Genomic DNA, 25796 nt, shown 5'->3' with positions numbered 1-25796 from the left:
TGCATTGACAACTCAGGACTGTGATGATGCTTGTTTTCCTCGAAGCATCTCTCTTTCTGAGTTTGTACTTAGCAGTGAATATTTACTGTATTTCTTTAAGGAATGCCATTAAGGGATTAATGGTAAATGTTCAGAGGTTGGTGTTTGTTGTGAAGGCAGCAAGGTATCTTACCTCTTAAACCCAACTACCTCCTGATGTTGCTGTTAATAAAAACATTAATTTTAGATTTATAACGTTATGGAAATATGTCAAAGTAAGCAGAAAATTCCTTTGTAAGTATAGCTTTTTATATAATTTATATATTTTATATATTTCAACTGTGTCTCATAAATTTAAATCACAGTGGGAAGCTTTTCTTTTGATTATGTCATAGTAATTATATCAGCATTAATTTTCTAGCATTATTGGAATGCTTTGTTCAAAGTTTTGGGCACTCATTTGTATGCCAAACGTTGTATGAAGTATTGGGGTTTTAGATTTGTGCAAAATACAGCTCTTAGCAGCTGCGGGCTCTTAGTGTTGTTTTGAAATCAGACCCTTTAAGAGTGTAATTACAGCAGTGGGTTAAGGGCTTTCTCAAGTGTATAGTGTGCTGTCTTCGGGTTTCTATTGCTGTGAAGAGATACCATGACCATGGCAAGTATTATAAAGGAAAACATTTAATTTGGGTGGCTACAGTTCAGAGGTTTAGTTCATTATTGTCATGGCAGGAAACAAGGCAGTATGCAGACAGACATGGTGCTGGAGAAGGAGCTGAGTGTTTTTTTCATCTTGATCCTGCAGGCAATAAGAAGTGATCCACCTCACTGGGTGTGGCTTGGGCATATATGACACCTCAAGTTCACCCCCACAGTGACACACTTCCTCCAACAAGACCACACCTCCTAATAGTGCTACTTTCTTTGGGGGCCATTTTCTTACAAACCACCACATGTACCATGGACATAGAGAGATGATGTGCTGCCTAGATAGGTCAGGCAAGGACAACCAGTTATATGTATAAGCATCAATTAGTTATTGATCCATCTCTTTTACCCTCCTCAACAACTCATTGGTAATGAATGATGGTTTTTGAAAAGCAAGCCATAGCATTTTGGAGCGATGAGAATTCCATGGCGGGGGGTGGGGTGTCATTTTGAGAGTAAAGGATTAAGATAAATCATCGCTAGAGATTTTCATCATGAAACCTAAAATCAGATTAGAGTTATAAAACTGGTGTGAACTTCTGAGACTCCGTAGTTACTTCAGTATTTGACCCCATCTTTTAGTCATTGTGATCAAAGGCCCTGACAGTGTTCATTTTCCTGGAAGAGAAGTGGGCTTACCTGCACAACAAATAGTCGGGCAGTGCTAGGCTTTGCATTTTTAGTATATGTGCTGCCGAAGTGAGCACAGGCTTTGCCTTTTTAATTATCAGTACTCATTATTTACTGTTACCTGGTGTTATTAATCTTCATGATATCTTAATAGGTGGACGCTGACCCTTAGCTAGATTCTGTCTAGTAACAAGGAACTCAGTATCTTATATTGAAACTGAGGAGGTGGTTCTGGTTACTGACAAGTTATTTGGAAAGCACAAATTACACTTTTTGCAATTTTGCCTAAATACTTTTGATTTTGTTCCTTATAGTGAGATGTTAATACCTTTGCTCCTATGACATACCCAAATGTCATGTGAAACTGAAAACAAGTTTTCTGCCACTTTATTTTAATAGACTTTGAGAGGCATGCAAATTACATTGAACAATTAGTGAAACTTTTATTCATAGTGAACTATTTTTTATGATTGAAAGTTTCATTTTTAGATTTTTATGCTTGAGTAAACCAAATTTACACAATTTCTACTCGATTGCTCCCCTTTCTTCCACTCTTTCTTGGATTCATGACCTCTTCTATAGTTGTTATTGTTACATACATACGTACACACTTGTATATATTCACAGCTTCCTGAGTTGTTTAGTGTTACATTTAGTGTTGATGGTATGTACATACTTTTAGAGATGATCACCTGATGTTTGATAATGTATCAGGAGGTTCATCTCTGGAAAATAGTGATTTTTCTATCTCATGGCAAGCATTGGTTGTGTATTATTCTTCATCTAGGAATAGAGTCTTACAAAACTTCCTCCATCTCCAATGGTTGTCCGGTGGTGTGGTCATTATTAAAGTCATTTTTAGGCAACCATAGTGTTGAGTTTTCATGGATGTAGCATATTTGTCATGCCTAGTGATCCTCTGGCTCTTAAAATCTGTTCTCTCCATTTTCCCTGATGTTGTCTGAGCCTTAGGAGTAGGGGTTATGTTGTTGATATCCCAAATGGGGCTGGGCATTCCATGGCCATTTATTCTCTTATTTTGACCAGATGTGGATATTTGCAGTAGTCTCTGCTACAAAAAGAAGCTTCTTTAATGAGGATTGAGAGTTATACTTATCTGTAGGTATAACAATAAATGCTTAGAATACCTTTAGATGTTATATTGATTAGAAAATTGATAGTAATAATTCCTCCTTTAGGATCTGTGACTTCTTCACTCATAGGTGGATAGCGAGGTTTATGGTACCAGGCTTGAATTCTCTTGCATTACGTGGGTCTTAAGTCCAATTATGTAAGGTGCCAGAGGAGAAAAGTATTTCATAGTCTTACCCAGCTGCTGAACTGACAAACCACAACAATAAGCCACCCAGCAAGATATTTCCAATGGTGCAGTAGTGGTACTTACCTCTTGGGTGTGTTGAACACTTTTTAAGTAATAATAACTTTTCTTTCCTATGTGTATTTTCTAATTAGGTGAGTTGAGACTTTTATAGTTTATTAAGCCTATTATTGTGGCTTAAGATCTTCACAAATTGGGCAAGTCATACTTAAAAATGACACTGTATTTGTTACTTTTCTCATTGCTGTGACAGAATACAAGATGAAAAACAATGTAAAGGAAGAAGGATTTATTGATTCATAGTTGAAGAGGGTATAGTCTTCTCATAGAAGGGAAGGCATGACAGGCAGAGTTCAAGGTGGAAAAAACATTCGGGTGGGATTCCCTCCCTTCCGGAAGACCAGGAAGCAAAGGCAGGACATGCTGGTACTCTTCCTCCCTCTTTCATTCAGTCCTGGCCTCCAGGGCATGCAATATGTCTCACACATTCAGAGTGGGTGCTTCTCACTTGAGTTTCTTTGGAATCACCCTTCCAGATGATTACAAATCATCCAGAGACTTGTCTCCCAGGTGATTCTAAGTCCTGTTAATGTAACATTAAGATCACACACACAGTTTCCTTTGTATTTGTATACTTATATATAAATCTATATATGTACACACACATATATGTATATGCACACACATAAATAAAATCACATGCAATAGAATTTTAGTTTTTTGGGGGGAATGAAGAGTACAAGTAACAGAGACTCAATATTTTGCTACTAATGAGAATAGTTTTAGTCAGGGAAGTTGTAGGGTAGGAATTAAGTAAGGGGTTCTAACCATAACTATTGATAACTTAGGAAAAGCCTAACAGCAAAATACCACAAAAGACAGAAAATACAGTAAATCTAGGTTCTATGGAACTGGACCACAATTTAAAATTCCAGTCTTAGAGATGATCCAGAGTATGTGGATCTTTATAATTAACCATATGTTGGCAATAAATTAAAAAGGCACATTTTAATATTGTGATCCAGTATATTTGGAATGTATATGTATGTGGAAAACATGGAGGTAAAGTTTCTTGAAGCAGTTCTGTATGTGAGTGATAGTCTACCCCCCACTCCACGCCATCTTTGGTGGATCTCATTCTCTTTGCTTGTCTTTGTCTCCTCCTCTTTCTTTCATCTGCCTCTGTTTTTTTTTTTTTGGTGTGGATGATATATTATTTTAAAGGTTTTTGTTGTTTTGAGAGTATCTTGCTATTTAGCCTAAGCTTGGCTGTAGCTAAGAATTCCTCCTTAGCTTCCTGAATACTGGGGTTGTAGTTCTACACAAGCACATCTGGTTTAAAAGTGGGTTTTAGTGTTTCTCTCTTGTCTCTTTAACAGTTTCCTAGTGCACCTGAAGCTATTCTTTATAGTTTCACTTCATAGTTTTTTGCTACTTTTATGTGGCTTTTTCTTACTGAAATCTTTAAGCTTCCATGGCTAACTGCCCAATTTCTGTGTTTGTTAGTTGAAAGGAAGATTATGATTACTCTAATTTTTTTGTACTCAAGCACGGCAAACATTCAAGCATACAGAAATAGATTGCAACTTGTAGGTAATAAGCTCATACCTGTTCTGAATGAAGACTAGGTAGTGTGGATAGTGAAGAGCTAGAGGAGTGTGTGTGTGTGTGTGTGTGTGTGTGTGTGTGTGTGTGTGTGTGTATCTGATGTGATGTATGAGGGAGAGGAAGAGTAAAGTTACGAATATTTAGGGTGAATTTGCTTAGTGGTTTCCTTTACAAATGTCCTTCAGTTACTTCATGTCTGGAATGCAGGATTCTTGGCCTTATACAACTTGGCTATCAAATTTATAGTTATATACTAGAAGAATATAATAATCAAGTGACTGACACGATTTTATAGGAATTCAGAGAAATGTCTATGAGAAATGGAAAAAAGTTTCTTTGTTTTGGTCTGCTTCTTTTTTTCATTGTTTGTAATACAAGGAAATACAATAATGGAAAGTTCTGTAGATAGCATTCATTCAATATTTGCATGTTACCATGCTTCTTTGGTGTTCTTCTACAAGGTTCCATTTTGTCTTGCTTTCTCTGAAATATATATGCACAACTCATTTATGGCCTTGCTTTCAATAGTCAAGAGCTGGCTAAATAAAAACATTAAATGGGAGGAGATAAGAAGAGAAGAGAAAAAAAGTAATTTGGAAGGAAGGTCAGAGGAAGGAAAAAGGGGTGAAGAGAGCCTGATTGAGGAGGAGGAAGTCAGAGTGATAGAAGAAGAGGAAAGAGATTATATTTGTTGATTATAGTTTCTCCATTGTGATTTCTTATTGAATTATAGATTCTAGAAAAGTATTAAGTTTGAAGTTCAAAGATACTGCCATAAAGTAAAGTAACATTACCACTTTCCCCTTCTGTGGTTAGGTATTTCTGTGTGTGTGTGTGTGTGTGTGTGTGTGTGTGTGTGTTTTCTTTTTTTGATTCTGGAAATTGAACTTAGTGAAGGTAATTTTATATTGTGGTCTTTTGTATATGGATATTTTGGCAGCAAGCAAAAAATCACATTTAATATACCTTTACAACTTTATGTTTTCATCACTCAGAATGAATGGGTGTGCCTCTTTTCATGCAAGAAGTACATGTATTTATACTGAACCTGTGTTTGAAGATAGCTAGGATATAATAATACTCAAAGAAATGTTTTTATAGGGGAAACTTTACAGTAAAATATAGGCCCCTGTTTGGGTCTAGATACACATTTTAATAAATTAAAATGATGAAGGGCATAATTTTAAATTGTGATGATTTCTCTTGTTCATAGTATCTGTAATTCCTGTTTGAACTTTTCTAGGAATCCATGGGAAAGAGCTATGATGGCAGAGCGTATGTCATCACAGGCATGTGGAACCCCAATGCACCAATATTTCTGGCACTCAATGAAGAAACCCCAAAAGGTGACTTTCCTTAAAATGTTTTTTATTACTTCAAAATTTAATTGTGAGTAGTCTTGTTTTATTACACTTTTAGTGTACTGATGCCTATTTAAATTGAAGATATTCTTTTTTAAAATACTGATGAATATTTATGAAGTTCCTTTTCATATTTTTCATGCTTTTCTGGGGAAAACTTTCATTAGTTAAAACAATTACTTTAATAGCCATGTTGATTAGTTGTTTTAGATTATGTGGAAGGCATATGACCTTGTGCTTTTTATATTGCTGTAAAGTTAGTTGTTTTATTTGGATGAGAGTGATGGAGGAAGATGAACAATGTAAGCAAACAAATTTTGGAAATTTGCATATCTTTGTTTACCATTTTAACTAAGTATTGTAGATTACTTACATTTTTATTAATTACTCAGTCAAGGTTTTATATCTTTGATCTGCTTAAACTAAATTTAAAGTTTTGCTTGATTTATAGTTTTACTGAAAATGTGTTATTTTCATTCAATTAAATATGTATGTTCAGAATATAATGCATCAACTTGTTTCATCTTTAATTTTATGTTATTTAGCTTATGCCCATATTTGACTTTTGGCTAAAGACAAGAAGCATCAGTGATAACTAATAGGAAAATAAGCTCTTCTCGTGAAGAATATTAAAATGATAGCTATTCTCTGTTGTCTGTAAAGAGAGTGGGTGTTCACTAGTTCCGTAAAGTCCATGCATTTGATTACATACTATATTATCTAAAAGTGAGGGTTAAAATAGCAAAAAATGTTTATGTAAATCTGAGCCTTGGGCTTGGAAGATATCTCATCAGTTGAAGCATTTACTTGCTAAGCAAACAAGGGGTCAGTAATTCATATCAACAGTATCCAAGTAAGTCCTCGATGGGCATGGGAACCCACCTGTAATTCCAGCCTTGAAAGGAGGAGACAGGATCCCTGGAGGAAACTAGCTAGCTAGACTTGCTGTGTTGAAGATCTAGGTCTGATTGAGGGGCTATGCCTCAAAACAAAAACCAAAACAAAAACAAAGATAACACCAACAAAAAAGAGGATTCCCAGATTCCTAGCATCAACCTTTGGCTTCCATGCTTATGGCAAATGTGCATGCACACCTGCACATACTTCTTGCATGTAAATATGCACACAGATGTACACATGTTTCCTTCTTCACACACATGTAAATATGCATATACATGTACATATAAACTCCATATAAAATATAAAATGTTGAATTTGAAGCTAACAATATAACTGTAGTTAATGAATAATTTTAAAATGTTATGGAATATTTCTCTCAATGATAGCTTTGGTTATTTGTATTTTCTTTTAATTGAGAATTACAAACTGATGGACAAGACAAATTTTAAAGATATTTAAGAAGGCCGGTCATAGTGGAATATTCCTTAAATCCTAGCATTTGGAAGGCAGAGTCAGGCAGATCTCTGTGAGTTCAGGCTAGCCACGGCTACATAGTGAGACCCTGTTTCAAACAGATTTAAGAATCAAAGAATAAATTATTCATTTGTATGGTACGACTAAGTCATAAGTCCAAAATTCTTAGTAAGTATCAAGCAGGAAATAAAATAAAATGAAATTCACATTTAAGTCTATCATGATGGAAAAAATATATACTGGCTTAGAATATTCTACATTTAAATGCGAATTTTGTGACAAATTAAATATTTTAAATAGTAAGTAGAAATGTGGCTGATAACACTTTATCATCCCTTAAAACACTTTTGTGTTTTAACAGGTGTAATAGTTTGTATACATGTACACACACACACACACACACACACACACACACACACACACACACACACACGTGAAAGCTACATGTTGTATTTATTTCACTGAAGTTTTAATAATGACATTTTTGCTGTGTGAGTATATGCATAACTACTTATGTGGTACAAGTGTGAATGGGGCAGTGCTCATACCTGTGTGCCCATGTGGAGGCCAGAAAAGGATGTCTGGTGTCCTTCTATCATGCTCTGCTGTATTCCCTTGAGACAGAGTTTCTCACTGAATCTGTAGCTGGGCTGGCAGCCAACAAGCCCCAGTGATCTTCTTGTTTCTGCCCTACCATAGTACTAGGACTGTAGGTATGCCCAACTGTGTCTGGCTTTTTATATGCTTTTGAGGATTTTTCTTACACCCAAGTGTACAAGTGTTCTTACAAACAGAGCCATCTCTCCAGCTCAATTTATTATTTTTTCAAGGGTAAATATATATATATATATATGTACACACACACACACACATTATGAACAGTGAAAGGACTGAAAATTTTCAGAGGTGTTTTTTTCTTAGTTCATATCACATGGAGATGTTTATATCAGCAGTGCTGTACTGTAACAGGTTTAAAATGAGAGGCCTAAGCACTAAGCAGCTCCTCTAGTTTGCAGTCACCAAACAGACCTATTAGTTTCTGTTGTTTCTGTTTTAGCTTGAAAGATTACATCTGATTTTCTAGTGATTGTCTAATAAACCCCATAATTTTAGAGTAAAAGTTATCTTCAACATTCTATTTACTTTTATTTTTTTGTTGCTGGGAATTCAACGCAGGGCATTTCCAATTTCTCCATAGTCTTTATTTTTTGTATTAAAGATCTGATTTAGAGAATGGAAAAAGACATCTGCCAGAAAATTTAGATACTTGATTATTATAGAATAATCAGTGACTGAGAAACATTCTTGGAATACTTGATTACTTATTTAGTGAATAGTTAGAAAATATTTTAAATAAATATATAGAAGGTAATAAGCTTGTCTAGAACTTGAATTTTTATATAAGCAAGGAGATTTTATTTTCTTCACTAATCAAGGAATAATAAAACCCAGAAATTTTCTGTTGCAGATAAGCGGGTGTACATGACTGTGGCAGTGGACATGGTGGTCACAGAGGTGGTGGAGCCAGTCCGCTTTCTCCTGGAGACAGTGGTTCGTGTGTACCCTGCAAATGAAAGATTTTGGTACTTCAGCAGAAAGACTTTTACAGAGACTTTCTTCATGAGGTTGAAGCAGGTAGGATCTTTTTGTTATTTTGTTTAGTAATGTTGCTTTCTCTCAATCAATCTTTTTTCTTTTCTTTCTTTCTTTCTTCCTTTCTTTTTTTTCATTTTTGACAGTATCTCATGTATCTCAGGGTGGTTTCACACTGACTAAATAGCTGAGGATGATCTTCATCTTCCCTCCACCTCCCAAGTACTATGATTATAGATGATGCCACCACAACCTTTGCATTGCTAGAGCTCAAACCTAGGCCCCTGAGCATGCCAGGGAAGTCCTCTACCTACCAACTGTATTATATCCTTAGTCACCTACTTTTCATTTGTAATGCATATACACTCCCTTACACCACAACAAAAGCAGTGAAATTCCTTTAAAAAAAATCAAATGATCGTCTTTCTGAGTCTGGGTTACCTCACTCAGGATGATATTTTCTAGTTCCATTCATTTGCCTGCAAACCTCATGATGTTATTGTTTTTCTCTGCTGAGTAGTACTCCATTGTGTATATGTACCACATTTTATTTATCCATTCTTCAGTTGAAGGGCATCTAGGTTGTTTCCAGGTTCTGGCTATTACAAATAATATTGCTATGAACATAGTTGAGCAAGTGCTCTTGTGGTATGATTGAGCATTCCTTGGGTATATGCCCAAGAGTGGTATAGCTGGGTCTTGAGGGAGGTTGATTCCCAATTTTCTAAGAAAGTGCCATATTGATTTCCAAAGTGACTGTACAGGTTTGCACTCTCACCAACAGTGGAGGAGTATTCCTCTTGCTCCACATCCTCTCCAACATAAGCTGTCTTCAGTGTTTTGATCTTAGCCATTCTGATGGATGTAAGATGGCATCTCAGAGTCCTTTTGATTTGCATTTCCCTGATGATTAAGGATGTTGAGCAATCCCTTAAATGTTTTTCAGTCATTTGAGCTTCTTCTGTTGAGAATTCTCTGTTTAGCTCTATAGCCCATTTTTTTTTTTTTTTTTTTTTTTGGTTTTTCGAGACAGGGTTTCTCTGTGGAGCTTTGCGCCTTTCCTGGGACTCACTTGGTAGTCCAGGCTGGCCTCGAACTCACAGAGATCCGCCTGGCTCTGCCTCCCGAGTGCTGGGATTAAAGGCGTGCGCCACCAACGCCCGGCCGATATAGCCCATTTTTTAATTGGACTGTTGGGTATTTTGATGTCTAATTTCTTGAGTTCTTTATGTATTTTGGAGATCAGCCCTTTGTTAGATGTGGGGTTGGTGAAGATCTTTTCCCATTCTGTATGCTGTCGTTTTGTCTTTTTGACTGTGTCCTTTGCCCTACAAAAGCTTCTCAGTTTCAAAAGATCCCATTTATTAATGGTTTCTCTCAGTGTCTTGCTACTGGTGTTATATTTAGGAAGTGATCTCCAGTGCCAATGCATTCAAGACTACTTCATACTTTCTCTTCTATCAAGTTTAGAGTAACTGAATTTATGTTGAGGTCTTTGATCCACTTGGACTTAAGTTTTGTGCACGGTGACAGATGTGGATCTATTTGTAGTCTTCTACATGTTGACATCCAGTTATGCCAGCACCATTTGTTGAAGATGCTTTCTTTTTTCCATTGTACAGTTTTGGCTTCTTTGTCAAAAATCATATGTTCATAGGTATGTGGATTAATGTCAGGGTTTTCAGTTCACTTCCAGGGAGGCTACCTAGTAAAGAGGACCCTAAGAAAGACAGGGATCACCCAGTGACAGAGAAATGGATGAGGTCTACATGAGCAACCTGGGGGTGAGGGGGGGGGTAATGGAGGGCAAGGGTTGGGGGAAATCGAGCTTAGGGGAGCGAGAGGTCTCAGCTGGATGAGGAATAGAGTGGGAGAACAAGGAAAGAGACACCATGATAAATGATGACCCCATGGGAATAGGAAGAAGCAGAGTGCTCGAAGTCCCCAGAAATCCGCAAAGTTACTTAGACTATTGGCAATGGTCGAGATAGTGCCTGAGCTGACCTACTCTGGTGATCGGATGGCCAAACACCCTAACTGTCTTGATAGAACTCTCATCCAGTGACTGGTGGAAGCAGATGCAGAGATCCATGGCCAAGCCCCAGGTGGAGCTCCCGGAGTCCAACCAGCATGAGAGAGGAGGGATTATATGAGCGAGAGATATTGAGACCATGATTGGAAAAAGCACAGGGACAAATAGCCAAACTAGTGGAAACACATGAACTATGAACCAATAGCTGAGGGACCCCCATGGAACTGGACCAGGTCCTCTGGTTAAATGAGACAGTTGATGAGCTTGAACTGTTTAGGAGGCCCCAGGCAGTGGGACTGGGACCTGTCCTTGGTGCATGAGCTGGCTTTTTGGAACCTAGGGTCTATGCTGAGACACTTTGCTCAGCCTTGGTGCAGGAAGGAGGGGACTGGACCTGCCTCAAATGAATCTACCAGGCTGGGCTGAATCCCCAGGGAGAGTTTGCCTTGGAGGAGGTGGGAATGGGTGGTGGATTGCGGGGAAAGGCTGGGGGGTGGGTGGAGGGAGGACAGGGAAATCCGTGGTGATATGTAAAATTAATTATAAAATAAAATATTTATTAAAAAAATCAAGTGATATTTGAAGTCAACCAATAGAATGTGTGAAACTGTACATTTAGGTAATGTACAAGTTATTATGTGTCTAAATAAACCTGAACTCAAGTGCCTGTAAAGTATGATCATATTTAATAGAAGTACTGATCAGTAAAAAAAACAGTTTTGTGCTTTTATCTACAATTACTAGAAATATTAACCCCAAACAAAACAAAACATAGAACAATAAAAACCCGACAGCATTTTCCGAAAATAAACACACAGAAATATTCTATGCTTATAAAGTTAAAATAAAATGCAAGTATATCTAATGGTGGTGTCTATTTGCAATATTAAGTAATCCATATCATCTAACTTCTTACTTACTTGCGAATGTCTTTTAATATTTTTTGGGATTTCCCCCTCTTTTTCCTTCCCATCTGCTCATCTTTCTTACCTTCTTTTCTTTTTGATAGCTTATTAGCACTGTCAGGGAATTCATTATTTTCAAAGGATTATTCAAAGTTGTATAAAGGAACTATATAGAAAATTGTTGTCATTTGTTAGTGACAGTCAGTAATTATGATATGAATTCTGACTCCTGGAGAGCTAGGAAAAATTGCTTTTACTGTTCACTAAAAGTCTGTGTCTCTGCCTGCCTGTCTGCCTGCCCTCTTTCCCTCTCTCCCTCCCCCTTCTCTGTATGAATGTATATATACAAATTAGAGTATTTCTAAATATTTTTTCATTAAAAATTGCTAATGTTGCCGGGCGGTGGTGGCGCACGCCTTTAATCCCAGCACTCGGGAGGCAGAGCCAGGTGGATCTCTGTGAGTTCGAGGCCAGCCTGGACTACCAAGTGAGTCCCAGGAAAGGCGCAAAGCTACACAGAGAAACCCTGTCTCGAAAAACCAAAAAAAAAAAAAAAAAAAAAAAAAAAAAAAAAAAAAAATTGCTAATGTTATGTGACTATGGTAAGTTCTATTAGAGTTTTCTTAGTAATAACACAAGACTGTTTCACGTGAAGTGAAAAGATTAGGTTCCTTATAACATTCAGCTATTTTAAATGTGAAACTGATTTAAATGCATCTTAAATATTAAGAAAGTGGTTTCTAACTTTAGTACTGTAATCTGTATTAAAGAAAACATATGGAAAGCTGTGGAAAATAGATTATTGTTTAGTCAACAGAAATACCTGTTTTGAACAGAAATAATAAAAACATAACATTGGAATATAGAGAACTTGAGTAATTAATAAAATCGATGTGATTAGTCATAGTAAGAGCTGAGATTATTATTATCCTCATGTCAAGCCAGACTGCTCCAAAGAAGGCCAGATTATCTTCTCCTTGTAACTTCAGACATGGGTAATTTGTGTCTGTGGGTTGTAACTAGGGGATTTTTGTATAGATTGGACAGCAGTGGTAGAACAGAGGAATTAGGTGAACATCTGATGTAGTTAAGATTGCCTTTGAAAATCTATATATAGGCATGAAAATCCTTTGAAAATCTGGATGCAGGCATGAAAAGTATTCATAGGAAAATTATTTTATTTTGAGTTTCAGAGAGATGCCTAGAACTCCTTTTATTCGAAGAACATTAGAGTTTTTGGATGGTCTCAGAAATAGTTCTATCCTCAAATAGGTTTACTTCAGACTCTTGGGGAGGACACCAAATTACATGGGATGTCCCTCCACAAGTTATTTTTCCTCATATTCTCTCCAATATTAGATGAAATTCAGATCTGTTCAGTTTATACTCCAGCACACTGTGCTGTGCATCTCTCTTATCTGTATAACATTAGGTAAGTTTTCTTTCATCCCTGAAATGAGGACTGTAATTATACCACCTCAAAGAGATGTCAGAATGAACAGAGGTTAATCATGCAACGTCCTTAGAACAGGGATTATCACTTGATAACTGCTTAGTTGATGGTAGCTATTATTGTTTTTGTTTTTGCAGTTCTAGGAATTCAATTCAGAGCTTCACACATTCTAGGCAAGGACTCTTCTATTGAACTGTGTTTATAGCCTCACTGCTAATAATATCAACTGACTACCCATTTTTTGTTTGTTTTCTATCTAGTCTATTATCTATGGGTGGAGATTTTCCTTAATCTTTAATGTAATATACATGAATGCATGAATGGATTAAAAACGTGTAACCAACTTTTGAAAAAGTCAAGGATTTGAAATTTGGCATTGCAGTGAAAGCTGTTTCAGTCAGAGGCAATATGGATAAATTCATAATCTGATGCAACATGCTATGCTCAGGATTTATAGGGAATCAGACTGTCTCCAAACATTACTCTGAATTAGTAGGTTTTGATCATGCTTTAGAACTTAGTGCTGCCATCCTCAGGTGGGGAGGAGCCACTGAAGGATCAATTCCAGGTGACTTGGTGACTGTTGATCCCTCTTCACTGACAGGGTTTCTGGGAGAAAAAGTGGGAGCTAATGAAGGATAGTAGAGTTTTGGATATATTGAATTTAATAGCTGTGGGACCTCCAGGTGGAGATGTTTGTGTCACCAGCAATAGGGACAGAGGTATAGATCCATTCTGTTCCCCTCCTCTCCACCATAGCAGCCTGGAATTCCCTTTTCACTTAGGGATTTCCATTCTGGCAAAACTGGGATTTGTGGCTTCACCACAGAAAAGAATTCCAGGATGAGCCAGTATGTGCCATCTTGAACTTCTTAAGCATAAGGAGAAGGAGGAACTCAGGAAATAATGAAGTCATTCTCAGTTGTGAGGATGGCTTTTCCAGGGAGAGTTACAATTAGGATTCTCTATAGTGACTCTATATAAGACTTCAGTGGCTCTTGTTACATCTCTAAAGGCTACTGTAACTTCCATTTTGCTTTCAACACAGAGGTACACAGCCATGGACACAGACGGACAGACAGACACCAAATATGCAATACTTCACCTAGTTTTTTTTTCTTTATCTTCTATTACCCTTCTTTTTTCTTCTTTCTGTTGTTGAATTTAAGAAAACACTACCAAGCGACCTACAACAGAGTTGCTGTCTCCTCTGTCCCCTGTCTAACAAATAGATTCTTTCAGTGGATTGGGAATTTGACAAATGAATCCAAGAGGTTTATTACTTCTAAAAGAGCACATGACAGAAAGTCTGTTTGAATATAATGAGCAAGGGAGTAATATAAATGATGTTTAATGATGGAATTTTGCCTTTCTTATTGCTGTTCAATATTTTGTTGAGAATATGCATGCATATATGTGTATGTTCATGCATGTGGGATATACATATGTGTGTATGTTAAGGCCAGAGGTCAAATTCAGGTGTTGTCTTTAGGTACTCTACCTCTATTTTTGAGACACAGTTACAAGCTGAATTTGGAGCTTGCCAATTCAGTAGGTTGGCCAGCTAGCATTCTCCAGGGAGCCTCCTATCTCCATCTCCACAGGATTGGGATTACATGTGGACAGAATCCTGACCACCTTTTTAATGTGGGTGCTGGAGATCAGACCAAGGTCCTAATGATTTTGTGGTAGTAATTTACCAATTGAATTATTTTCCCAGTTCCTAGCACATTGCTCAACATTTGGAAATCTGTTCTTTATAAAAATAATTGCTCTCTATTAAAAGGACTGATACTTTTTCTAGTGTCAAATGTATAGAAGTGTTGTTTGTTTTTTAGCCAAGATTTGGAAGCTCATTTTGGCCTCAGACTCACTATGTAGATGAAGAGTCCTTAGATTTTTGATCCTTCTGCCTCTATTCTACAGATACTGGAGTTGCAGGTGTGTGGTATCATATCCGGTTTTATGTGATGATGGAGATAGAGTCCAAGGCTTTGGATACAGTATACAACAAGCATTGTGAAATGCAGTAAAATTGATGGAAACAGGCTTGTGTTTAGGCATGAAGGAATAGGCACGTAGAGATAGGAACTGGGAAATGCAACATTCACTTCAGTGAATTAATTGGTTTTTTTTTCATAGTCAGGCACCTTTGAGATTACAGTCTGCTAGGAAAATAGGTGATTTGGGTGATTTTGTGAGGTTTCTATAAAATAGTTTAATTCTTAAAAAGTCAGCTGAATCTGCAGCACTGAAAATGTGGATGACTTTTGAATTCTTTCTTTTTCTCTGGATATGTGATAAATTACAAAGAACAATCTGAGGCAGGTAAGACAAAGTCAAACAAAAATTAGCAAAAAGCAGAAAAACCAGTGTTATAAAAGAAATATATATTAACTTTAAAGTACTAGCAATGTTATCTTTATGAAATAACATTGATACCAGAATAACATATATAAAATAAATGCAGATTTCTCCCCACCTTTGCCTCTCTGTATCTTCCTGTTTTGTGAGAGAGGATTTTTTACTCTGTAGCTCCAGCTGACTTGGAACTCATTTTGTAGCCCTGACTGCCCTCAAATGATGGCAGTCTGCCTGCCTCAGCCTCCAAAAGGCTGAGGTTAAAGGCACGAGCCACTATTCTCAGCTCTAGTTTGGCATTTCATAAATAAAATTAATAAGGTTTGAATCATTGAAATAATATCTGTTAGCATATCTGATGTCATGTTGAACAAATGTTCTGAAAACTTATTGCTGCTTATTATGAACTTTCAACTCTAATAATAAATGAATTATGTTTATTTATTGGAACATCTGTTCTGAAGCAATTCTGAATTTTATACTGACTGTAAAAAGAATCACCTCTCATTTATATGTATTGTTAGATATCATATATTTTGGATTTAAACAGATGGAATAAGCACTTAGAACTTATATATAAAGTAAGTTTGTCAGATGGGTTGCTCCTCAATAGACAGTAAAAACTAAGCCCTGACAGGAATCCTCTCTCTCTAACACTCAGTTTCCTTACTTTAAACTTAGAGTGTGGTTTGATAATATTACTGAAGACCTTTATGACATTGGGATTAGTCAGCTACAGTGAAGATAATTTAGTGATTGTCACAGTCAGATTAACTGAAGGACAGATTACTTTTGTTATATGTGGTGTGTAGTGTCTACAATAATGGTATAGTGTTTAAACTCCCAAACTCCAATGGATCTCTGTTATAATCAATAAGGAAATATATAGAAAGTATATATAACTCTGCATTGCTACATGCCAACTGAAAAGAATGTCCAGTACTGTGTTGTTTAAGATGTAGGGAACCACAGCAGTAAAATAACATAGGTGACAGAAGAAAGTTCCTTTGAGAAAATATATGCCATTTTCTATAAGGCTTGTAGAATCTGAGAGTAGAACCTGTGTTCACATTTAAGATAATGTGTATATTGGTGGTTTTGGGGTTTAATTTTTAGTTTTTTTTAAAAGATTTTGAAATAGATGACTTGCTAAGATGTCTAGACTAGCCTCAAACATTGCAATTCTCTTGCATTATAATGCCTCCTGAATAGCTGGAATTGCAGCTGTATTCTACCTCACTGAACTGTGCCATTGTGACCAAGCAAAGACTCTTTCCAAAATGAATAGAAGGCATACTATGATGCTGGGTTTCTTTTAAATTAAAATTTTTATCAGGCAGTCAGTGATTGCTGTGAAAGGCAGATACATTTTTCTTTAGGAATGAGACCCTGGTGTGTTATCCAATCCCAAGTGGTCAGCCCTGAACACATGGATATATAAACAACACTAAATGCATCCAGTTGCTTCTGTGAATATATATTTTTGAGTTGGAGGGAGAGGAGGCAGGTGTGGAAGTGATGTCAATGTAGCACTTTGTATAATATTCTGAAGAAAATAAAAACTTAAATTAAAAAATGTTAAAGTAAAAGTTTTATCACACACTTAACCATCATCAAGACCGAGGGCTGGCTATAAGTTCAAGATGGCCTGCCCTATCTGTATCTGGGGAATTATGGCAAAGGAGAAGTGTCTTGTTGATTGATAGGGTGCCTCTATACAGAAGGCATGTTTCTTTCTAGGTGTAGTACATGCTCTGGGGATTTTGAGCTTGCAATATCATTGGCAGGAGAAGCTGGCTTCATTTCCTCATATCCCTTCTTGAAAAGCCAGTTCACAATGCTAAGAATTAAGAATCATCAGCAGATGGTCTGGGCTTTTCCTGACAGTCATCTTTGTTATTGAAGGAATTTGTGTCTTGGTGGTGATTCCAGGGTCTAGCTGATTTCATCATTACTTTTTAGATTATAATATGACAATAAGTGGACATACTAATGACTTGATACTAGGTATGAAGCTAGTTCCCTATTTTGCCATTTGGTTGTGTTTATGAACTATTACTTCTTTATTTGTAAAGTGAAGATAATATCTACCACATAGTGTTGCTTGTCTGTCCGTCCATCTATCCATCCATTCAGCAAACAATAAGTGTCTCCTTGATGACATTAATTGATATAGGCTCTGTCCTAAGTGTAGGTTTAATGTTAAAATATCATGTATTTTCTTGATACCTTTATCTATTTGCTGCCATATTGGCTGAGGGTTCTTTGGCTCAATTTAATTTAGAGATCATGAGAAGGAAAAAGTAGTATTATAGCCCTGACCAGAGGCTCTCAGCAGCTGGTGGGCATTAACAGTTTGCCTAGCTGCTCTTGGCAGGACCTCCAAACACACACTCAGTAGCTTGAGTCAGTGGCTGCCAGAAGCTTTGGCAGCTCTCCATTGCTGGATTAGCAACCACTGGCAGTTCTGGAGCTTCTCCAGCAGCTTTTCTTGAGCACTCCCAGGCATCTCAGATTTTGGTTGCTCTAGAAGGTCTTTGGATGCTAGGCATTTTCTAGGCCTATAGCTCTTGATAGTAATGTTATCAGATCAGCTCATTCATTTAGGAACAAATGATGAATGGTGGATTGGATATAACTTAAATAAGTAGAGCCCTTGATAGCATGCCAGAAGCCATGGGTTTGAGCCATCACATCATTTAAACCAAGTATGATCCCAGAACTCAGGAGGTAGATGCAAGAGGGAGTATCAGGAGTTCAAGGTCATTCTTTGCTACATAGCAAGTTTGAGGCCAGACTGGGCAGTGTGAGACTCTAGCACAAACAAACAAACAGTTGGCAATAAAACGTCCCAGGAAGGCTTTATATAGAGCCTATGCTGTACATGGCACAGAACAGGGCATAGATCTTCTAGACTGGCCTGAAAAGGATGTGAAGGATGCTGTGTATATAGCTGAAAAGGGCAGGCCTGCATATATGTCGTCTTCTGACTGGTAACACAGACTTTCTGTATTGCTTGTCAGTCTGCACAGGCATACTGAACTTATCTGTCCCGATTCTCATTGGTGAGAGAGATGTTTCTCAGAAACTGGAATGGAGACATCTAAAGTGGTTGCAGCATTGGGGTGGGAGGTGTTGTCTGGAGTAGTCATCGTAGTACCTCATTGAAGTATTCTCATTGACCATGCCAGCTGTGGCAGTGGAGCAAAGTTTTCTCAGCAACTGTTATAGAGGTTACATCAGTGGGTGGGTGCAACCTCCAAACTCAGCTATTATAATTTCTAAGGCTTCCAGTGGGGCTTTAGTGATGCTGGCAGCTAGATTTAGACCTCTGCTAGTGTCTTGACATAGCCTCCAATTGATAGCCCCCCATGGCATTTGTGGAGATTATGATGTTAATATTCTGGCTTCCAATACCTCTGAGGGACTGTGGAGAAGCAGTAATGATGATCACAGTTGTATTAGAAGGCCACAGGGATAGTAGCTCCAGCTTCCAGTCTAGCTAGCATACATCTCAGCGTTACCTGGTGGATCTGCCAGGCTGTGCTTCAGAGCAGACTGTCAGTGGAATAGTCACAAACAAGCACAGTACTTGTCAGGCTAACTATGGCAGCTATTGCTATCTTCCTTGATTCTTCTTGGTTGGCTACAATTAGCCTCTAGTGTTACAAGTGGTGTGGCCCCAGCTCTCATCCTCATTCTTCCTCTGCCCTGCATTGTAGGCTTGGTCTGACTGATTGGCTGTACCTTATGGTGGTGGCAGCTGCAACTGAGCAGTGGCTATATGAAAGGGGCCTTGACAGCTGTCAGCTAAGCATCTGTGCATTTGACACTTGCTCCTAACAGTCCCTAACCCCTCTGGCCATTTAAGATGGAAAAGTGTTTTAAAACAGTCAAGGGAATGGAGAATATCCCCTGAAGATCTGAATGTAGTGTTCACTTGATATGGGGTACTCCAGAGGACATAACCCTTGATTCTCTGAAGGGAACCGGAGTTCAATATAACCTTAGCATTCTTCAGTAAACAGTCCAGAATGTACTCCTGGTTAATTTGACTTTGTGGATGGTGCCATTCTATGGGCTTGGGTCTCATACTGAATTAAAGGGAGAAATTGTGCCAAACATAAGCATCTGTCAGTCTGTTTGGTGACTGGCTGCAGTGTGACCAGCTATCTCACTTTTCTGTCACCATGCCTTCCCTATTTGATGGGTTGTGCCCTCAAACTGTGAGGTCCCTGTTCTGGGTCTCCTTCGCAAGCCATGCTTAAGTTGTATTGATATTTCTTTGTAGCTACAAGGAAAGTAACTAATATATATTTTCTAGCTATTACCTTATAAAGAAAAATATCACATTGGAGTTGGGGGTGAAGGTTGAGGCAACCTAATTACTAAAAAATAACTCTTCTCTTTTGGGTGTCCGACTTTTCCTTAGGTTGGAAACAAAGAACTTCTAGTATTAAAATGGGTAAACAGGAATGAAACATATGTGGCATGAAATTAGAAGAGAGGAATGTTTTGAAAGGGAGGGGACCAGCAAGAGGAATGAGCAAGGATAGGGGAATGCATTGTAAGAGGAACATGAATAGGAACAGAGTGTGGTGGCATATGTTAAAATGCCATAATAAAACATTACTTTCTGTGTGAGCTTAAGGATAATAAAAATAAATTTAAAATGAGTAAAAGGAAAATTACCATTGAAGATGCTTTTTGATTTATACCTATTTAAATAAATATACTCAATAGCCAAGAGAAACTGAATAATAATGATAATAACAATTATTCTTTCTGCAGAAAGCTGAAAATTAGTAAGTTATGGAGTAACATTGTGTAAATATAGGATATAGGATGTATTTTTGTTTGTTTTGCTAACTTAGCACTTCTGTTTATATTGTCATTCTTGTTTGTCCTGTGCAGAGGCATATAAAGCCTGCTTGGAAACAAGTTCTCTTATATGATTTATATAGAAAATTTTGTTAAAAATAAGAGATCTTATATATCAGAGTTTCTTAACCTTTTCCCACTCAGTATTCCTTTTTGCATGAGAAATTTATATAGTAAACCAGGTATATAGATACATAAAGTAAGTACAGAAATAAAACCTTTACTGATAATAAATCATTCATAAATTTATTGCATAACAATTCTTTGGAATATAAATAATTTACATGTTAATGAGATGCATATGCTTATTTTTTATATAAAGAATGAAATCTTGGCTGAATATTTTGATACTGTAGAATGTGGAACATCTTCAGAGTCTTTCAAAATTTGATTTTATGATCAATTCTGAGAATTGATCATAAAATCATTTGCATCATAAAGTACAAAATGGCCAAAGTATAGTTAAGGCCATTTTAGAAATTTTTGTAAGTTCTGTCTAATACTAAGCAAAATTCATTGATCTTTAAAAAATAAAATTTAATTATTTACTCAAAGACTAATTTTAAAATAAAATGTTGTAATAATATAATCCAAAGTATACTCATTTGATACACGAACATACTGAGGAATGATGGTAGGAAAATGTGAAAAATCCTTGTTTTTCTGTAAACTATGTTTCTAAACATATGTGTGAAAAATGCTGTTCCTAATATTTAACAGTCACAAATCTGAGCCACTGTGTTTCAGGCAATAGTTGACATGTATGACATGTTATGTACAATGCAAAATATACATGTTATGTTCAGAGCCAGGGCTTCAGTGAAGTCATGTGATGCAATGGTGGGGGGTTTGCTGCTAGAAAAACTTGAATTCCACTGCATGTTTGATTTTGAATTAAGTTTTGGTTATTGCACATTTGGAAACCTTCCACTATTGCCAAGTTTTTCATGACCTAGACATACAGTTATATGATTCTGTGTGGGATAGTGACTCACAGGTTAGGAGGCTGATCATGACCAAAGATATTAGTGTTTAGATATAAAGAAATCCATAGTCTGTTGTCCTTACTTTATAGCCAGTTTTGTGATGTGTGGCTTCTGGAGATTTGTGTATTAATAGAGATATTAATCACCATAATGTCCTTTGTATTTGTATTTTTCATACTGAAAAAGCTTTTTAGAGTTAATTTGCATAACTAGTGAGTATAAGTTAACCTGTACTTGTTGAGTACTTATTATGTATTTAAATGCTGCTAATATGAACCTGATAGTCCATTTCATAAATACAGATTGATTTTTAGTTGTCTAATAATGTGTGAGTATTGAAAACAAAATCATATTAGTAGAAGTACTTTATTTGAAACTTAGTTGCTGAGTACAATATTTAGGTTCAAAGCAGTAGATTTATATAGGAAACTGAGTGCAGGTGAAATAACACTTCCCCATACAGCAGAGTTGGGCAGTTGCAACTGAGACCATCTGGCTTGCAAAACCCAAAATATTTCTTGTATGGCCCTTTGTAGAAAAAGTTTGTTGATGTCTAAGAAGGATAATTATAGTGTTTACATCTATCTGATGAAGTCCTAGTCAGGGTTTTATTTTTTTTTTTTCTTCAAACAAGATTCTAAGGAGTGGTGAATATGAGCATTCTTATTTTGTTCTCTAACTCAATAGGAAAGCACTTAATCCCTTACTGTTAAGGGTAAAGTTAGTTGTAGGCCTTTTACTGGTTTTCTTTAATAAAATGAGAAGACTTCATTATATCTCTAGTTTGTTGAAGGTTTTTTTAAAACATGAATGAATTCTAAATTTCCATATTTTGCCTCAATGGATGTGATCCTGGGGTCTTTCCTTTTAATCTATTAATATTATGGACTACATTGACTTCTTTTTTTCTCTCAATGTTGAACTAACTTTGCATTCCCCAGATAATCCCCATTGGTTGTTATGTACCATTTTCATCTAATATATATATATAAAATTAGTGATTTGATTTTATGTATTTGATTATAATATATTTAATTACAATTGCTATATTTATATATGTGAAGAGATAGATTTGCCTAATATGTATTTATATGTATAAGTAGCATCTAAAACATTTAATTATCATACTAATAGTTAATATTACTAGTATATAATTATATAATAATAGTATATGTATTTATTGGCATACATAATGGTGAATTTCAATATGACATTTTCATACATGTACATACTGTATTTTGATCATAATGATAACCCCACCCCCATTATCCTCTCTTGTCCTCTTCTTACTCTCATTAATCTATTTTCTCTTCTCAACTAGCTCCACTTTTTCTTGGGGGCTTGTTTGCTGGTATATGGATACCTCACTGGTGACTAAATTATTGAAAATATCTCTCCCTCCCCATCACTCTTTAAATGCATATAAATTCTTAGGGATGCATGAGGCCCCATGGTCCCCTGACCATTCTATCACAGAGTGTTTTCTGGTTCAGTCTTGTACAAGTAATCACAGCTGCTGTGAGTTCAGGGATACTATAGCCATGTCATGCCCGAAAGTCAGTGTTCCATTCCATACCCTAACCCTGGCTCTTAATTTTTTTCTGTCCCTTCTTCTATGCTGTTCCTGAGCCTTGGATGGATGATACAGTTGTTGCGTTTATGGCTGGGCATTCAAAAGTCATTTATTCTCAGTACTTTGAACACTTAATGAGACTCTAAAGTCACACCTGACTAAGGCATAAAGCTATTCTTACCACAGCTGACAGTAGTACTAGTTTGTGGGTACAGTTATTTAGAAAGCAATTTGAGAGTCATATCATGTGCATTTGTCAAAAGAGTTGCATCAGCTTCCCTGCTATGGCCTATGACCATCTCAGTTGTAAACTTTTGACCTGGTTTATGGGACCAGATTTGAATTTCTTTCTGTGGACCAGGTCACAAATGTAATCAGAAAGTGGTTGGCTACCCTCCTAACAGACTTGCCACTACTTGGATTCATTTGGCCAACTGGTCAGTATTATTGCACATGGCATCCGTAGCTGAGTCAGACTGTTGATGACAATTTTCTTTCAGTAAACTGGCAAATAGCTGATTTTGATTTGCTAATGTAGATATATTGTTGTGTGGTGCTGGAAATTGATCCCAGGGCCTTGTGGATGCTGGACAGGTAGGGTACTTTGCCACTGAATTGCAATCCTCTCCAAGTTTTGATAATACATAGTTGAGATTTTTGTATATTTTTATGAAGTATATTAGTCTGTGGTTTAGGCATTGAAGGATTGGCCCCAGATGGTGATAGAATTTATCTTGTCCCTCATCCATTCCTGTATTGCTGTTTCTCTGTCTCATATCTGACATGAGGTGAGCCACTTTGCTCTATCATGTGTTTCACAGTAACCATGATGATCTTCTATGAATATTCATAACTGTAGTAAATATCCTTGTTTACCGTGTTTAGATGTTACTCTTAGTATGACTTGCTTTGTTTTCAGTTTTAGTTCAGTTTGAAATGTGTTCTAATGTAAACATTCCTCTTTGGTTTTTATTTTATTTTTTTCTTTCTTTTAATGACAACTGAGCCTGGCTTTGAACTTGAACTCCTGATCACCGTGTCTCCACTTCCCAAGTGCTAGGATTACAGATGTACACCACTATGGTGCAGTTGGTATTGTGCTTTCTGGGCAAGCATGCAACCTGAGTTTAGATCCCAAGCCTAGACTCAGAAAAGAAAATAGAAATAGAGTTCAAGCCATTAGCGAGTCTAGCTGTTATTTCTTTCTCAGTATGAAATAGCCAATAAAGAATCAACCATCATCTGCTATCTTTCCTAAAACTTGTGATGTTTTGAAGAATAATTGAATTGTGTCAAAATGGTTAGTAAGTTGAATTTGTTAATATAATGCTAGAAGCTTACTGACATGTACGCATCTCAGCACTGGAAAAAATGGTAGGTAAATTGTTCATTTAAAATATGCCAAGGATGATGTACTTAAAAATTTCTCAAATTCAGATATGCTCTAGATAAATGTGATATGTTGCTCTTCATTTTAGCTGTTTTTAGTGAAGCATTATTATACCACTTTATTATTTATTTATTTATTTATTTATTTATTTATTTATTTATTTATTTATTTATTTTTATTCCCTCTCCCCTAACTCCTCCCAGGTCTATCTCACTTATATTTATATTTCTAACATTCAAATATATAATTTTATCTTTCTCAGTCTGAGGGAAAAGGCCATAGCAGTACTGGAGATGCAATATATGAAGTGGTGAGTCTGCAGAGAGAGTCTGACAAGGAAGAGCCAGTCACTCCTACTAGTGGAGGGGGGCCAATGTCACCCCAGGAGGATGAAGCGGAAGAGGGTAAGAACTTGAATGTATTCAAAAGTGGTATATGTGTGTGTGTGTGTGTGTGTGTGTGTGTGTGTGTGTGTGTGTGTGTGCTTGTGTGTGCGCACACCCTCACTCTGAGGGGTTAGTGATAGTTATTCCTAGTCCCTGATACACTTATGTTAGATTCTTTGACATGCAGAAGGAGATTTGGTTCGTTTGGTTCTTTCTTTGGCTGCACAGTCCCCAGTGCCTAAACACTATTAAGCAGCTGTTTAAACTTGGTAATATTGCCGTACTAGTTTGCTTCCTATTTGATTTCAAGTATTTCTGAAGTATTTAATTAGAAGTTTCAAATTCTCTGAAGTATGTTTAGAATTTCAGTGATACACTTTGCTTATCTTTGACACTTCAATTTCAGCTCATTTTTGTGGTTCCTATATTCTTTACCTCTTACTTCTCTGAAATAGCACACTATCTGTTCTCTTTACTACATGAATGCTAGTGAGCGATGCTCAGAAGACCCTTACATCATCTGGCTAGGGGCACAGTACTCTCCATAGCAACTAGGGCTAAACTGACAGGCCTCAGCTTTAGCTCTTACATGATTGCTTCCAATATGGGTTTGTTAACAGTACAGTTCTTTTTCCCTTTTTTTCCCCAAATATTTTTATTTTACGTTTATATATTTATGTGTGTGCATACATGTGTGTATCCATGGAGGCCCGAAGAGGGTGATAGATCCCTTGGAACTAGAGTCATAGGTGGTTGTAAGCTACCTGAAGTGGTTGGTGGGTGCTTCTCTGCAAGAGGAGTCAGAGGTCTTAACTGCTGATGCATCTCTGCTGCTCGACCAGATTTCTATATTAATATCATGTTTGAAAAAAATTTTAAAATTCTGTTTCTTTATGTATTTATATCATTTTGACAGTCATAGAATTATTTTTTATTACTTATTATTGACTAGTAATTATTTTTTTTACTTGTGAAACATCATTCTGTTTCTAATGTGTCAACTAATTTCATTGTTTTTTAATTGTACACATGCTTTTATTAAGTTGGCTTTAGGGATGGAACTAAGGCACAGAGAACATGAGCTACTGGCTTGTGCCACTTGCCTGCAAGGGGCAGTGCTGATGTCTGAACCCGGGCTCTTTGATTCTACTAAACTCTTTTGTCACATTAGACAAGTCACTGAAATTTGTAAGTAACTGTTTAGAACTAAGGCAAATGTCCATAACAAAATTAGCCA

The 25796-nt window shown here is 36.7% G+C and overlaps 1 protein-coding gene across 9 annotated transcripts in view; it reads left to right on the top strand.

Annotated features, from left to right (window-relative positions):
* Positions 1 to 25796, top strand: part of Rabgap1l (RAB GTPase activating protein 1 like) — a 566460-nt gene that overhangs the window by 99512 nt on the left and 441152 nt on the right. For all 9 annotated transcript variants that reach the window (XM_042258403.2, XM_042258404.2, XM_076547797.1 and 6 more), the window contains 3 exons: positions 5508 to 5610; positions 8468 to 8634; positions 24436 to 24577. In XM_042258403.2, the coding sequence (XP_042114337.1) occupies positions 5508 to 5610; positions 8468 to 8634; positions 24436 to 24577 (412 nt within the window). The remainder of the gene's footprint in view (positions 1 to 5507; positions 5611 to 8467; positions 8635 to 24435; positions 24578 to 25796) is intronic.

The sequence above is a fragment of the Peromyscus maniculatus genome, chromosome 11 (assembly GCF_049852395.1).
Source record: "Peromyscus maniculatus bairdii isolate BWxNUB_F1_BW_parent chromosome 11, HU_Pman_BW_mat_3.1, whole genome shotgun sequence".
NCBI lineage: Eukaryota > Metazoa > Chordata > Mammalia > Rodentia > Cricetidae > Peromyscus > Peromyscus maniculatus.
Note: the sequence above shows the minus strand (reverse complement) of the source record. Positions and strands in the feature narration are given on the sequence as shown.